Source organism: Priceomyces carsonii, assembly GCF_900007245.1.
Source record: "Priceomyces carsonii strain CBS4050 genome assembly, scaffold: Debaryomyces_carsonii_scaffold_5, whole genome shotgun sequence".
NCBI lineage: Eukaryota > Fungi > Ascomycota > Pichiomycetes > Serinales > Debaryomycetaceae > Priceomyces > Priceomyces carsonii.
The window spans coordinates 704,731-721,574 of NW_026946678.1; the positions used below are offsets into that span (position 1 = coordinate 704,731).

At 38.4% G+C, this 16,844-nt stretch overlaps 4 protein-coding genes across 4 annotated transcripts; 2 read left to right on the forward strand and 2 right to left on the reverse strand.

The window, feature by feature from the left end:
- Position 1: 1 nt before the first annotated feature.
- GCN1 (Gcn1p) lies at positions 2 to 7,972 on the reverse strand (the record flags this gene model as incomplete). The annotated part of the gene is made up of 1 exon (XM_062954711.1): positions 2 to 7,972. One exon carries the CDS (start codon positions 7,970 to 7,972, stop codon positions 2 to 4), a length of 7,971 nt encoding a protein of 2,656 aa, XP_062811386.1.
- Positions 7,973 to 8,522: 550 nt separating this feature from the next.
- Positions 8,523 to 9,170, reverse strand: ZSF1 (Zsf1p; the record flags this gene model as incomplete). Its single annotated transcript, XM_062954712.1, has 1 exon — positions 8,523 to 9,170. The coding sequence occupies one exon, from the start codon at positions 9,168 to 9,170 to the stop codon at positions 8,523 to 8,525; it is 648 nt and encodes a 215-aa protein (XP_062811387.1).
- A 1,355-nt stretch (positions 9,171 to 10,525) lies between these two features.
- On the forward strand, positions 10,526 to 14,083 carry SGS1 (ATP-dependent DNA helicase; the record flags this gene model as incomplete). Its single annotated transcript, XM_062954713.1, has 1 exon — positions 10,526 to 14,083. The coding sequence occupies one exon, from the start codon at positions 10,526 to 10,528 to the stop codon at positions 14,081 to 14,083; it is 3,558 nt and encodes a 1,185-aa protein (XP_062811388.1).
- A 1,389-nt stretch (positions 14,084 to 15,472) lies between these two features.
- GAL4 (galactose-responsive transcription factor) lies at positions 15,473 to 16,528 on the forward strand (the record flags this gene model as incomplete). Its single annotated transcript, XM_062954714.1, has 1 exon — positions 15,473 to 16,528. One exon carries the CDS (start codon positions 15,473 to 15,475, stop codon positions 16,526 to 16,528), a length of 1,056 nt encoding a protein of 351 aa, XP_062811389.1.
- Between the last annotated feature and the right edge of the window lie 316 nt (positions 16,529 to 16,844).

Here is a 16,844-nt window from a genome sequence, read left to right on the forward strand (position 1 = left end):
TTCAAAGGCCACCAACTGCCCATACTTCTTTTTCGTCTTCAAACCTATCGCTGAACATTGTTTCAGCATCTCCACCATCTTCTATCCGTTCTCTCTCAACACCTGCTAACCTTGAAGCCACTCTTCTAGTGTAGTCACCCAAAGATCTCGGCTGAATCGAAGTACCATTAATACTCATTATTGTCGCCTTTCCTTCGAACCAAGAATTAAATAGCTCCATATTTGGGTCCTCCACTAAGAGGAATATAGAGAGAAATGCCTTCTCTGCAGCCAACCTAATTGGTATAATAGGATCCCGGACACATAAGAAAACTGACGGAGCTATTGTGTCCAAAAATGGTTTGATCGCTGCTTCGAATTTGAATCTAGCAACTGTTCTAATAACAACTAAAGACAATCTTCTGGTATCAGGCGAGTTTGAGTTTGGATCTAATGCGCTAATGGATAATTGGTTCATCAACTTTTCTAGCACATCTTGATTAGACCATAAAGGGTTTTCTTTTTCTGGCGATAGTATAAGCTTTCCAATAGCTAAAATAGCGTTATCACTTATATAGGAGTTTGGCGAGTCACAAAACTTAATTATGAAATCAATAATTTCTTCAAATAGGCTCGAATCTAAGATATGATGAGGTGAGAATTTCAAGAATGAATTGATAGCTGGAATCGAAAATTTCTCCTTCGAAAGATCTCCTTCTTTTAGAATCTCTTGATTTAAAATAGAAGTTGCTTCATCTGGGGTCAAAATCCTTGAAACAGACCCAACTAACTTGGCATACTCAATTGCAACCTTTCCATCAGCATTTGAAATTTCTGGTCCAACAAGAGCCATGATCATCGCTTTCGAACTTTCACTCATTTTAGCTCCGGCTTTAGTGATAACTTGTAACATTCCTCTTAACATAGCAATCTTGACTCCCTCATTTTCCGCATTCTTTGCTCCAGTGACCAATTCTGTGATTAATGAGTCCACTCTTGGTTGAAACTCAATGAGGGTTCCAAGGGCAGCCACAGCTCGAGAACGAAGGACTTCATTCTTAGGATCAGATAAAGATCTGACAAATGTTCTTTGAAGTTGAGGAATGAACGGCCTTAAGAATTGAGGAATCTTGTTCAATAAATTATTCAATGCAATCAAGATACCGGCCTTAATATCACTCGACACTTTTTCTCCAATCACACGAATCAAGGGACCAGTAATTGTGGTAGCAAAAGGTTTGAGATTATCTGACGGTGTCTTATTAATGATATCTGCAATTCCTAGGGCAGCTAATTCCTTTTGCTCAGAATTTCCGTACATCAAACCATGTAAGAATATTGGAAGAATACAGCTAGGTCCCTTAGGGATAGCGAAGCCAGCGAGAACTTCTCCACTCACTCCAGTTAATTCCAAAGACAGCTTTGCAACCTTGACAAGTTTCTCTAAAGATTCTTTACTTTGCTTTTTGACCAAAGAATTTAATGTGTTAAAGGTACCTTCAACAACTTCTGGAGTTTTATCACCTAAAGACAATATAAATTGAGAAACCATATCTTGCAAATAAATGCTATAATCGAGACTCGTATTAGTAAAAAATGGACCTAATACACTGTAAATTACGGCCCTCTTTTCGTTATCTTCATGCTTAGCGAGCGATAACAAATGTTGCATCAAAGGATTAACGCCATCTGCACTGTCTATAGACAACAAAACTGATTCAAGTGCAGACCTAATTTCATCTTGCTTTTCTTCTGGTTCTGACTTTGCATTGATAATTGCATCGACCAAGGTATTGATGATGAGCGGAAGATGCCTATAAATTGAAGCTCCAGCCACCGAAGCCAACGAAGATAGAGCATTGGCTTTGAAGCTGTCTATTGGAGGGGACAATAATGCAGGGATCAAAATAGGGAAAATTACGTCAGATTTCATAGACATGACCTCTTTCAAACCAAGCAAAGCATATTCAGAGTCCTCCAGAGTCATCATATTCAATAATGGAGGGATGACGTTGTCAATAACGACTTTTCCAAGCTCATCTTGAAGAGCCTCGAATGCAAATGCTGCAGCTTCTCTTATTGTTGGAGAAGGACTAACAAGAGAATCACGAATAATCCTGACGAAGATATCCTGGTATTCTATTAACCCATCTTGCAGAGTTGATTTTATTAGCTCAACTAAGGCAATACATATACCCTGTTTTGATCCATCATCACTGCCTCTTAATGTCTTCTCTAAAGTAGGAAGTAATTGAGACAACGCATTAGCTCCGACCCTACGAACCATTTCACCCAATGTTTGGGCAGCAATTGTTCTTTGGACCTCATCATCAGAACCCAATCTTCTAACAATAATGGTAGTAAGGGTAGGAAGAATCTCTTTCACTGTTCTAGGCGTATTAGCTACCAATGCTTTCCAAATGTCGACTGCTGCACTACGAACAATCAAAGCAACATCAGAACGACACATGAATAACGCTGACAAAATATGATTACGACGATCCTGTCCCAAAACTTCAATGAGGTTCTTATTGATTTCCTTCGAATGCTCACTATGATCATCAACAATCTCATTTTTACCAGATATACCAGTAACTTGGAATAAAAGATCACCTGTGAGTTCAACAGAGGAGAGCCTAATTCTATAGTTAGAATCTGACAAGCCTTTTTCTAATTCTGGTAATAATAAATCAACTGCCTTCGTAGCATAGTTCTTAACTATTAACCTTCCTGCTCTGAGAGCTGTGTCTCTTATATCCTCATTTGTATCAGCCAAGCCTGATAAGATAGGCGTGATAATTCTATTCAAATAAGGAGAGAATTGCGAACCAAAACAAACTGGAAGAAACAAGAGCAATGGCATATAGCCAGCACGAATATGACTGTATGGCGATGTTGCAGACGACAAGATCACTGGTAAAAGCTCCTCAAGTTTATTAACACCAAGACCGCAAATTACTTCAGATAAAGCTTGAGCAGAACCTAGCCTATCGCCAGCTTTACCTTTATCTTGCAAAGTCTCAATGAGTCGAGGTATCAAGTCAGGGAATTTCTCTTCGCCTAGCTTTTCCACTAAGGAACCCAAAGCCCTGGCGGCCGTTGATCTGGTTGCAGGAACTGGATCAACCATAGCTACTTCTAATTCACTTACCAAAGTCGACAAATAAGGATTGAGATCTTTCGAATCAACTAATATGGCCATGTTTCCAACAATTTGACATGCCTTTTTCTTTACTGCCGCAGATCTATCCTTTATACCTCTATGTATAACATGAATGATCAACGCTAAGGATGGGCCATCAATATAATGAACAAATTGAATCTTAAGCAATTTATCTAATGCCGTATCAGTATATTTAGTAGGATCACCGATAGCATTGATCAAATCAGGAACGATTTCCTGAATTTCAGGATTACGAATCACTTCACCAAATCTTTTAAGTGCCTGGTCTGCGGCTCTTCTAACTTCCTTATGGGTATCGTTTAATACACCGACAATTTCAGGAACAATTGTAGATAAAGAAGAAGAGAGCTGGGTTGGATCAAGATATGCCATCGATCCTAATAATTCAACAGATCCTTTCTTAGATCTCCAAGCAATTTCATCTAAATTGGAGATAGCAACGGGAATAAGTTTCTTAACACCAAAACTGGTGGTATTTTTCATAATTTGTCTCGCCGCAAGTTCTGTTGCTTCACGAACTTCAGCATTAGAATCTCCCAAAGACTTTAAAATTAATGGTAAGATTTCAATTACATAAGGTTCAAAAAACTTTCCCAAACTTTGAGACAAGCATTCAAAGCCAAAGGAAGCACTTTCTCTTCTCTTAGAATTCTTCTTGTCATCAGCAGCATCCGTTAAAGTTCTAATAATATCATATTCTGTTAGCGCCTTTATTCCAGCACCTTTAACTAAACCTGCGATACCATAAGCTGCTCCACGCCTTGAGGCCAAATTATTACCTTCAAATAACTTTGTAAATAAATCTGAGAAGTAAGAGGGCAACTTATCCTCAAAAGAGCCAACTAATGGAGAGATGCATTCTGAGATAGCATACTGGATGTCTTCAGAAGGAGCATCTAAGGTTCTTATCATTCTTTGAATGATTATTTCGAGTCTTTTATCAGATTTATCAAGGTGACGGGCCAACGCGCCGTATAATACAACGACGGATTCACGAACATGGTCTTGAGTTTTGGATCCTTCATCACGGGCCGAAAGAGTATTTTCAAAGATTGGGATCAACGATTCGATATTGTTGAATCCGTGTTTATTTATAATTTCATAACCAGCCTCTTGTAATTCCTGTCTTACGATAGGATCCTTGTCTCCTAAGGCCAAGCCATTTACTAGAAACTCGAAAACACGTTTCACCAGTTCTTGATTGAAAAATGGAGCCAAAAGCTTCAATGTGAGGGCAATAGTTGATCTTTCTTCCCAAGAATCCTTATGATTAACGGATGACTTGATGACCAATCCAAACCTATCTAGTTTTGCGGGCGGGGGATCTTTCTTCACATTATAGAGATTTATGAGTTCCTTTAATGTGTTCTCAAAAATAGATGGATCATTTTCCTTTAAAATAGAAACCGAATCATAAATGCTGCTGGCTACAGAGAGCCTTAAACTTGAGCTCTGGCTGCCTGAAAATTCCAATAACTTGCTTGGTGCATCGGACGGCAACTTCATTTCATTATCATCCCAAACCACTTTAGCTAACTCTGAAATAGATGGATTATTGTCATGATAAGCAATCCATAGTTCACTGTAGTAGTCGGTTTCATTTCTCAAGTCAAACTCCGAATCTAAACCCTCAAGTATTGCTAGCCTCACAAATGTCTCTTTCGAAATCACATTCTTCATCAATAAATCAAGATCTTGAGGTAATATCCTTACCGAAATATACTGACACAATGATAAGAAGCACTCCTTAGCACTCTTTGCCTTAGAAGGTAATGCCATCAAAGAAATTAAATTATTAAGAATAGTACTTCTTGCAATAGTGGGATTCTCAAACACTTCAGCATGTAACGAAACTATCTCAATGGCCAATGATAGAAGTGCTTCTTCTTGGTCTTCTTCAACGAACTCAGAAGTAACTGCACTCTTCTTTGAGTTCTTCATCGCAACAAGTTTACCATTTTCTATGACCTTTTCTAACAAAGGTAGAATATAAGAAAAACTCAACTCGTCCAACAGTGACTGATCAGAGAGAATTTTGATCCTGAATAGAATTCGACTTAATAAGTCTAAAACTGACTCTTGAACATAACTCTGGTCAAGACCTTTAGTATTGAAAACCCTTAAACTCGCAATACCAACGAAAGCCTTCAAATTGCCAAGTCTGGAAGAAAGAAGCAACGATAAGTCTAAAAATGTTTCGATAGGTAACTTACCTAATAGCGTTAGCAGATTCTCATTCTCGCATATCGAGAGAACACTATTGACCGAAACTGGGTACCACGTTTGAGCTTTATTGTCTATCTGTAACGAGTTAAGAACCAACTCTTTGATGATCAAAAGTATGACTTCCAATTGATTAATCTTAGAGTTAATATCGGAACGTATCTTTGATTCTTTCAACAATTGATCATTCACAAGGCTCTGCTCTTCTCTGGTCAATTTTTTTGGAGCGCTCTTCTTGCTGGCTATTTCTTTTTTCACCTTTTCTTCCCACTTCTTAGTTTCGTAATCCTTTGAATTATGATCATGTTTTTGACTCGTATTCGTCAGAAGTACATCAATGACCAACTTACCCTCTTCTCCACGCCATATCAGTAAATCGTCCAGAGCTATCTCATGGAGAACAAGACTTGATTTAACTAAAGATGCAATTTTAGATGATACAATTTGAGGTTGAATAAACGATATAACTCCAATAGAAGTGATTGCTGCCCTCTTCAATTTTCTTGAAGCTGAGGTGTTGGCTATCTCAAGACAGTTACTTGTTATAAAGTCAACATTATTTTCAACCAAGCTCCCAACGTCTTCGCTGGATCTTCTGCAAAGGCCAACCCAGCCATCATTAACAGGTATATCGTCATAGTTCGTAGCCACAAGCAAGTTTACTAAATTCTGCTTCGAATAAGAGCCAAGCAAGGAAAGAAGTGGTGAAAAGTATTTAGTGTTCAAATTGAACGTTTCTAGTTCTCTCGTGTCCCCTAAGAATTCATAAATGCACTTTATTAGCAATTCACTAAGATTTGAGCTCAACTTTTCTTTTAATAAAAGTAATGCATACGATCTAACATTATAAGAAACATTGTTTGAAGTCAATAAGTAGAGCCATGTAAATCCCAAGGAGGAATCCGATAAATCCAGTATATGGGACATTATTGAAGATAATGATCTTGCAAGCCACAAAGCCTCTTGATCACTTCCCAATTTACATACAACTTTCTCATCTGCAACTATCGACGGTTTATTGTCATAACCATACAAGGATCTTGAATACACTAAGTTCTCCTTATCCTCAAACTTTATTAAATCTGCTAGAACAATAACAATGTGAGCTGATGTGATGCTTTTGTTTCCTACTGTAGGCAAAGGAGACATTTGTGCTTCTTCCAAAGTCTTCATCATTTCTGTAAAGAGTTGTTTCACAATGGATAATACATCACTATTGTTTTTCTTGTCATCAAAAGCAAAAGTTCCTAAGTTCAAAAACCATATGTTTCTCAAAGGGATCTTTTTCTCGCTTAAACCAGCCTTAACCTGCTCCAACACCTTCTTCTTTAATTCTTCAGATACCTTATCACCATATATATATTGTGACAAAAATGCAAAAACCAACGATGCCAAAGACGTTTCATTTTGATCCCTTGCGATAAGAGGCATCAAACCTTCTAGAATCTTCAGTGTTGCGCCTGATGATTTTACTAAGGATAAACATTTTACCATATACTTTTTGCTTTCTGCATTACTAGTCGCTTTGATCGCTTTGAAGACCTCATCTAATATGACCAGAATATCTTCGGGCGTGGAGCCTTTAAGATTATGCTGTAGTAAATAAGAAATTGATCTGAAAGCACCTTCACGTACGTGCTCCTTGTTAGACTTCAAAGACGAAAGTGTAGATCCTAGCAATTTTGTGCCCACCAAGATCTTGCTTATGTCAAATTCCTGTAAATTTCCAAAAAAGTAAGGTAAAATAGAGCCGAAAGACACTTCAGAAGACCTGAGGATACACTTCTCTATGTTCGATATCAAAGCTTCAAAATCTTCTTTACCAACAAATCTATTTACAAATATGCCAAAATTTTGTAATGAATAACTCTCTGGAGCAACCTTTTCAAATAAAACTTCTTTAAAATAATCCAAGATCTGTTTCTTATGTATTTCTGTGAAATGTTGTAACAAGGATGGTTTCAGAGGAACCAAATCCTCTAGGGATCTCACCAAAACTCCCGTAAATAATAATGTTGCATTTGGATCCTTGCATCGGAGCAAAGACACCATGACTATGTCTAAGTCATCGGCGGATACCAAGCTAACATTAAGAGAGTGCTTTACTGAATTTATTGTCGACAGATATACTCTTTTACCATGCCTTTTATGCTCACGAAAACTGAGCTTGGCACAAATGTTTAATAACTTGATCTGATTGTCCACAAGACCCTGCTTTAATTCGATTGTGGTGAGCTTATTTACCCAGCTCAACAATGTCAAGTAATCAGTCAATGCAATTGTTGATTTTCCATCGCAAATAATTTCATTAATGAATGATTCAATCCTAGTCAAATACTTTGAATGATCTAACCTGAGCAACACAACTAGTGTATTGAGAACCTCATTCCTGGATTCAAGGTCATTATAGTAGTTATATGTTCCTAACAATGCATCAAGAATAGTATTTAGGTCTTCAGCATTGTGACTTTCATTAGATATAGAGCGTTGGAGAATATTCAATGCTCCGATTCTTACTCTCTTCGAGGAATCGTTGAGTTTTGTTCCAATGTCAAGTGCAATCTCACCCTTGATATCTCCATCCATCGTACAATAGACTTTCTGGTAAGTCTAAAGCGGTATAACCTACTATACTCTTAACTATATCTTGATAACCAGGTGAAAAATTTTGAGCTTACCCGGCACATATTGTACTATAAACGCAAACTCACGTCGAAATATTGACTAATTTATTCCTTTTCTTTATCAACTATACCAGCCGATGAAGAAAGGCTAAAGCTAATTCATCCGCTTCAGCTGGCAGATTCATCTGCTCCTCGCTTTTTAGCGGGCGCTGTGGAGAACATCATGGCCACCCTAACCACCTTTTTAATGATGTATTGGGAACTGAGGCTGGGTATAAAAGATGTCATCAAGCTAAGAGCACTAGCAAAATCACGGCGCCTAAGTCTTACTATGTTCTTAATATACAAAACTTTTATTAAATAGATATATAACATATTCGTAAAGTCATCTTAAAGCTCTCGCAATAAATTAGGGAACTCCATAAAATAATATGAAGAATGAAGTCATAAGTGATAATATATGTGAATAACGTAGATAATGACAGGCAATGACGCGATAATAAATAGCCAGTCTAATTGGAATGTTTAAAGCAACATCTATTGCCATAACGGCAATTTCCATATTTAGCCCAATTAGCACAAGGTTTTGACCTCCATTTGGGAGGTCTATCTACCTTTTTCAACTCCTCGTCACCATGCGCAAACTGACACTTCCCACCATAGGGGCAAACTCCTAATTTAGTGTATGATGCACAAAGTTCAGTCTTGTATAGATTAGTGTTGAGGTTTTGTCTTTGTTTCAAAGGACAAAGTGGCTTCTTCAGGGATTTTGTCTGCTGTGGAACTTGCTGGAGCTCTAAATTAAAAATATCGGGTTCTCCGAACGCAGGTTGTGGCAATTCTAGCAAATCATTGGGAAGCCACTTTGTAGGTTCAGGATTCCATATATCTGAAGATTTAAATATTGGAGGCAGTAAGCTATTCTGAGTAATATTCAGCTCGTCAGACTCAGCTCTCCAAAGCTCTGGCAACAAGTCAAGCTCAGAAAAGTTGGATCCAGTTGATATAAGTGAGTTAGATCTTACTGATCCAGTGCTGTTTCCATAACTAAGTCCATTATTCAGATAAGGATGAAAATTATGGTGACTCTGTCCTATTGGAAAAATATGAGGATGATCGAATATTGAGTTATCCGTATCTGTATTCATTGTTAATGGCATAGCTATAATTCTTTAATGTGCTATGAGCCTATCCTGAAAGTGGGGAATATGTCTCTGACGATGTATCTATACCTCCAGTTCAGTCTTCAGCTGCTATAATATTTCTTGAGTTAAAATTAATTCACTTTTGATTCTACCGTTGATTAAATATCGATAGCTATGTTGTCTTGTGTCAGCTCTCAGCAGGCATCATTGCCTTTTATATTTCACAGCCAAAAAAATGTTCCGCATCGGACTTCTGCTGATGAGAATAACCCACTTTTCTCCGCAAAACAGATACGGAATACTAGTCCAACGCATTGTGGGAGGGCTTTACCGTGTGAGAATAGACAGAAGGAACCCGAGAAGCTCCCTGCTGTGCATTGCGTATACCTTTTCCCTTACAGCTTTCAGTCATTTTGCCTTCATCGTTGCTTTCTTCTTCCTCTAATCCAATCATCTTGCTCCGATGCGGAATTTCTGTGAAGCAGCGGAAATTTTAGGGCGCATGGCGCTGTGAGAGTCACGACGATAACCACCGCGCTACGAGAGGCGGCTAAAGACACAAGGCGCTACGGAATGGCGCTACAACAGGGTGCTACGAGAAAAAGCAGCCGCGACTTCAAGACATGACGTAAAAATATCACTAACCGGATTTCGCCTTTCGTCTTGTTCCTTGGCAATGAACATCTGACAGTACCAAGTCTTAATGTAACTGACATCTGAATGCCTGATACCATGTTAATGAAAAGTTACCACTAACACTATCGACCACTGCTGCTAATGTAGATGACATTGTATAAGAGAGCTGTTATTCACCTCTGGAGTTTAGAAAAAATTGCATAGCGAGCTTTAAGGGGACGCCTCGCGATCACTGGCTCCAACCGGACGGGTAAAAGATCTCCTCAGGTAGAGGTCGGGGAAACGAGGGGAGCTTCTAAGCAGGAAGAACACTTTTTCGTGTCTTTCGTCGTCCGTTCAATCCGTGACCGGAATATAGATTACTGGATAAATGTCTATGCAGTACGAGATTCCGTCATGTTGGGATTTCATAATTTATTTGGGACTTTCCGGGGGCGGAGATATATGTCCACCTTTTATACATGCATGTTAAAAGGACGTACGTGACAGCATTCCAAAGGCTGTAAGGGACCAAAGGAGAAGACCAAATAGAATCTCATATTAAGTATGTCGTTTGCTTATATAATAATATGTCTCCCTATTAGGTTTGTATTCCTGCATGTCAAGTAACATATTTACTCTAGTACATGTAAACACTGAGCATCTATAAGAAATACACGTAGAGCGGGATTGCAGTGAAACCTTGCCCACCAAACTGCTACTTGTCTAGGAGATCTGGTAGCCACTCTCTTGTAATGAATATAAGTGATCATTTAAAATGGATGGAAATAGAGAGACCCCAGATGCCAAACAAGCTGAGTATAAACATCTTGATGGCACCCAGCGTTAGTGTTAGAGAGGCAGAGGAAATTAGGAAACCTTCAGTAGTGACAATCGCGCCAGCTAAGTTGACGCCATGTTTTCCGGTAGCCGATGAGTCTAAACCCTCACCTCTGGAACCTCTAGGGCTAGTGCAAACAAAAGTTGCACCTGGAAAGATACGAGAAAATATACCAACTACTTCAGTGATAGATCTCACTGCGGAACCTAACCCGAAAAGATTGAAAACAGATCCTTTCTCAGACTTCAGGAGTATTATAGAATTACAGGAGAGTCTTATAAATTTACTCAAACAGAAATTTGAAGCTAGTGAGTCTCTTACTATGTCGTTCGTTGAAAAACAAAAGTTATTCAAGGAAGTTGAACCAAGGTCAAAGCTCTTGGAGGCTGACATAGCTAAGTATAGACAGCATCTAGGAATACACACGCTAGATTTTAATTCAGATATCGGATTCCATACCCCACCAATACAGTCTACTCAATTACAACATGTGATTTCACCAGTGCAAGCTGTCGGGCCAGATCACTCTTTAAAGATGCATATGAGTGATCCCATTGATCAAAAATTGTCACACCCAGCTACTCCTGCTCATTCTGATCATGAGGCTTTTCTTGATGTTCCAGAACCGCACACACCATCTTCAAATCTACAGGAGGCCAGACGCTACGTTCTCGAGCAGAAAAATAACCGACACAATAAATCCATGCAAAGGAGTTTAGAGGGTGAAGATGAAGATGAGGATGAGGATGATTTTGGTGAAGGCGTTATGGAAGGATTAAAAACCCCTTCTCAAGACAGGGATGAGATAAATGATTTGCAAAGTTTCATTGACGATGATGAATCTTTTGATGGTACATACGTTGAGAAAAATACACAATCTTCGGAAATTACGAATTGTGATGTGCAAACAGGTGAACTCGATGACATCAGGCTATCACCAGATGTGGCTCAAAATTTCGGAATTTCTTACAAGGACGAACCAGAGTCTGACATTGAAGAAATTGAAGGCACTTTTTCCACTCAAATTAATTGTGAGAGGGAACTAGTTAAAACTAGTTGCATTGAGATAATTTCTGATGATGAGTCTGATAGCATTAGTGAGATTCAACTCAAGGATTTCGGAGGAAGTAGTACGGATGAAATTAGTGGCAGTAAAGGTACAAGGACATCAATTAGTACTCAATCAATTCCACATCCAATTTTAGATAGTGACTTCAGTGATGACGATGATGATTTCAATTTGATCAATTTTCCAACATCTTATAAAGAGAACATACCGCCGGGGTCTGAACCTTTTATTGATGATGTTTTTCATGTTCTTAATAGCGTATTCAGGCTAGAAAACTTCAGGCAAAATCAACTAGAAGCTATATCTGCTGCATTGCAAGGAAAGGATGTATTTATCTTGATGCCAACTGGTGGTGGGAAGTCCCTATGTTACCAGTTGCCTGCTTTAATAAAATCTGGGAAAACAAAGGGAACTACAATTGTAGTTTCACCTTTAATTTCATTGATGCAAGATCAAGTACATCACCTACTTCGCAGAAACATTAAAGCGGGAATGATCAGCTCAAAGGCAACGCATTCAGAGAATAAACAAACAATCGAATTATTCAAGAATGGAGAATTAGATTTAGTATACTTGTCTCCTGAAAAAATAAACTCTTCAAATCAAATTCAAACTCTTATAGCAAAGCTTTACCAACGAAATATGTTGGCGAGAGTAGTGATTGATGAAGCACATTGTTTGAGTTCCTGGGGTCACGATTTTAGACCCGATTATAAGGGAATGAGTTTATTCAAACAAAAGTTTCCCAGGGTTCCTTTAATGGCCTTGACTGCTACTGCAAGTGAAAAGGTTAGAATGGACATAATACACCTTCTTCAGATGAATGATCCAGTCTTCTTGAAACAAAGTTTTAATAGGACGAATCTATTTTACGAAATCAAATGGAAGACGTCAAATTATCTAGAATGGATAAGTGATTATATACTCGTCAAACAAAAGGGTCGTACTGGAATTATATACTGTCATTCGAAACAATCTTGCGAACAAACAAGCGAAAAATTGAATAATTGGGGCATTAAATCATCCTATTATCATGCTGGAATGGCGACTGAAGATAGATTTGAAGTACAGCATCAATGGCAAACAAACAAACTTCAGCTAATCTGTGCGACGATTGCATTTGGAATGGGTATTGATAAGCCAGATGTTAGGTTCGTTATTCATTTATTTATTCCACGTAGCTTGGAAGGATATTATCAAGAAACCGGGAGGGCTGGCAGAGATGGAAATCAATCAGAATGCATAATGTTTTATTCATATAAGGATGCGAGAACCTTACAGAATTTAATTCATAGAGATAGCGAGTTAAGTGAAGTCGGTAAAGAAAACCATTTGGCCAAACTTAGACAAGTCATTCAGTATTGTGAAAATACGACTGACTGCAGAAGAAAGCAAGTTCTTCATTATTTTAATGAATCTTTTAATCCTATTCAATGTCAAAAAATGTGCGATAATTGCCTAAACTCTGCTGACATCAAAACTGTTGAAAAAGATTGTACCGAATACGCTATAGATATTATAAAATTGGTAAAGTCTCTACAAAATGAGAAAGTAACTGTACTTCATTGTCAAGATGTTTTCAAAGGCTACAATAATAGCAAAATAACTAATGCTGGTCATCAGTTTAATTCTTTTCATGGTAGGGGCAAGATGTTGGATAAGACGGATGTTGAAAGAATCTTTTTTTACTTATTGAGCGAGAACTGTTTGATGGAGTACCAAGTTATGAAGGCGGGTTTTGCTTCAAATTACGTTAGATTGGGTAAGCTAGCAAATGACGTTTTGAATGGTAGGAAAAAAATAAAAATAAAGTTCACAAGCAAATCTAAAACAAATGATAGCGGAGTTTTTAAGGCTAGTGGAAAAATCAATCAGTTAGCTCCCAAATTCCAAGAATCATTTGTTTCAGCGAGAGAAGTATCAAGGACATCAAGTGTGACAGATAATGATCACATTAATTTTTCGTACACTGAATTAAACAAAATCAGAATTGAGAAGCTGATAAATGCTCATCTTCCCATCAGTCAAATCTTGAAAGAATCTACTTTAAAAGATATGGCTTCAAAATTGCCCACGAATAAAAGAGACTATGCAAAACTAATAGATATTGAAAAGGTTCAGCAAGAATATTTTGCAGACTTCAAGAAAATGCTAGGTATATTGTCCAGAGAACGCAAGAGGATAAACTTAGGTTCGAGTAACGTCTCTCCTTTCTTTAGTCAATCAGTGAATACTCAAAAAAAGCAAGCCAGACACAGCCATTCTCAGAATGGGTCTCAAAAACTGAAGAAATCATTTAAATACAATCGCAAGGCTTTTAGGAAATCTAGTCAAAATATCATGGGCTCACAAATGTCAAGAACACAAAAGCTGAAACCAACTGCAGTTGGAATGCCATTGTAATAAGATTATTTATAGAATAGCATAGATTGTCGAGCAATTGCAATAAAACAAATCAGATAGGATAATGATTTGCAACTTATGACTTAAAAGAGTTGCTTGTAATTAGGCGGTACGAGACCTTTCCGGCATCTCGGGCAATTGCTTTACTCTATCCTTGCTCTTAGGTTTTGACAACCTACATAAGTTGCCTACTGCATGCCTGGCTAAGTGTCTATTTATAGCCAATATTATGCGCACCGCCCATGAAAGAGTCCAGAAACACTCCCAAGCAGAATGCTTCTGCTTGCGCATTCAATTCGCAGCCAGCTAAAGCGGACCCTATATAGAGCTCTCAACGAACATCATCGGAGAGCAAAAAATTGCGTAGAGATGTTACTCAATTTCAACGCTACCGATTTATTCAATTTTGAATACTACAACTGTTTACATTCCGAAATTGGATACCCGTCCGAGTTTTGGGTTAATACTCACCTCCTCTTTGTATTATACTCTTTTAACCCACCTGGTAAATTTTATTCCTTATGCACTCCAGCTCTGCAAAATGAAATAACGGGAGGACATATAGTAAAACTGGGATTCTCTCCAACGAATCTTTGCGTTGGTGGCTAGACGTCTACTACCCCGCTATTATTATGTACTAAGTATTCAGAATCTGTCAAGCTACCGCGGCACCGACGGAATCACCAATGTCGACCTTCACCCCTATTGTGTATATTGTGTATAGACGAAAGGGATATGACTACTTCGAAAACATCTTGCAGGAATATTCGGAGTCGGAGCTTCCCATGATTATCGACAATTACGATGAGTAGCTAAGCGGTAGCGGCATCAAAGAAAATTTAGCAGACTGTTGGGAAAGCAAAGTGGGGGGGATAGTTTACGGAACAACTGTGCGGGACATCAATGCACACTTTGTTAGAGAACGCCAATGCACAATTGTTCTTGAAATAACAGAACGTGAACTTTGCATGGCCAATGTTGTATGATTGCATCGCCGTCATGCAGGCGACCACTGATGTGCAGTAGTTTTCTTTGCGTGCATTTTGTTGTGCAGCAGCGATGTGCGGCATGATTGCTGTGTTGACCAAATTGTGTGTACGATGGGAGGCATGGGTCATGGTATATGCAGTTCGTAGATTATCGGAGCGATTTAGCTTGTTCCTTTGCGGTGTCTCTGCTGCGCACATCAAAGTGTCTCCTCACTGCTGCGTTGGTCGCTAATTACCTGAATTCAGTTTAGGGATTTCGGACTTCTCGCGATAAGTAAATTTTTCAATCCAATATAAGTCAGACAGTAAGGACGTTGCTCAAAAAATTTGATGTCACCGAACAGCAAAACACTGCAAACGCAGAGGATAGAATAAAACAGCAGTGAAGAATATAGATCAAATGCAGCTGTCAATGGAAAGGAATGAAGTAGTTGCAGATGCAACTGGAGCAGAAGCGACTTCAGGGTCAATAACAGGTAGTAGCGACCACGCTATAGAACAGGCATGTGATTCTTGTAGAAAGAGGAAGCTCAAATGTTCCAAGGAATTGCCTAGTTGTTCTAAATGTATCCAGCATAGGTGGTGTTGCTCTTACAGTCCGAGGGCTGTCAGATCACCTTTGACTAGAGCCCACTTGACTCAAGTTGAAAACAAAGTGAGAGAATTGGAGGGAATGGTCCGTTTCTTGCTACCAGAAGAATATGATATAGATGATTTGCTAAGGAATCGTAACTACAAGACCAAGTTATGGCCCATTAGAAATAATGTCAAGGACACACGCACGCTGGACACAGATCGAAATCTTGCTAGCTCCATAAATACACAATCCACCGAAGTTGCCCAGGCTGAGGAAACATCTGACGGAATTAATAATTTAAAATATAATGATTACAATGAAAACTACAGGTCCAGAAGTCAAAGTGAGATCTCTGACAGGAAAGAAGATATAGACAACTTAAACAACAACCAAAATCATCAGAAATACAATCCTATCGAGACTCCTTGTTTGTCGCCTAATTTAGGACCAATGACCTCACAATTTAATGCCATCACCCAATCACCATCCTACTCTATTATTTCCAACGAGAATGCTTTGCAACAAGGTCATTCAAGGCTTCAGTCAGGTCAATTCGACAACATGGAGAGGATAAGAATAAAACAAGAGATTATTGATGATTTTGCCATGAACAATATTCCAACTGGTAACAATACTTCATTCAAGTATGTCAAGCCATCGATTATCAAAAATGATTCTTCAGAAAACTCTCTCACGAGTCCTACGTCGTTATTATCATTAAATTCATACGGCTATGAATCTGAACAGGATCTTTTGTTCAATGAACCTACCTTCAAGAAACAAAGAAAAGAGAACACAGCTCTCTTCAATACTGATGGGGCTGATTATGATTTGATATTCAATGATGCCATAGACGACTCTACACTTATAAACTCCTGAGAAAATTGTTCATCTTAATCAATAATGTTGAGCACTTTTATTTACTCGTACCATATATAAATATGTTGTGACAAACTGTTTTTCTAGATAGATTGCCCATTGTGATATTCAAATATACGATATAACGACAATTTTTTGTGCAATAGTAATTTTCACCTGATTTTAATGCTTTCTTGTGTGGTATAGCAATGTTCTCCTTCTTGTGACTAGTCCCTGGCTGATGATTAAGCTTCATTCTTCGGATGTGTGTCTCTTTAACCATATGGGTGCAAATTTCTTTTCTTAGTCCGATTTCGCATTTTAGACGGAGACGGAA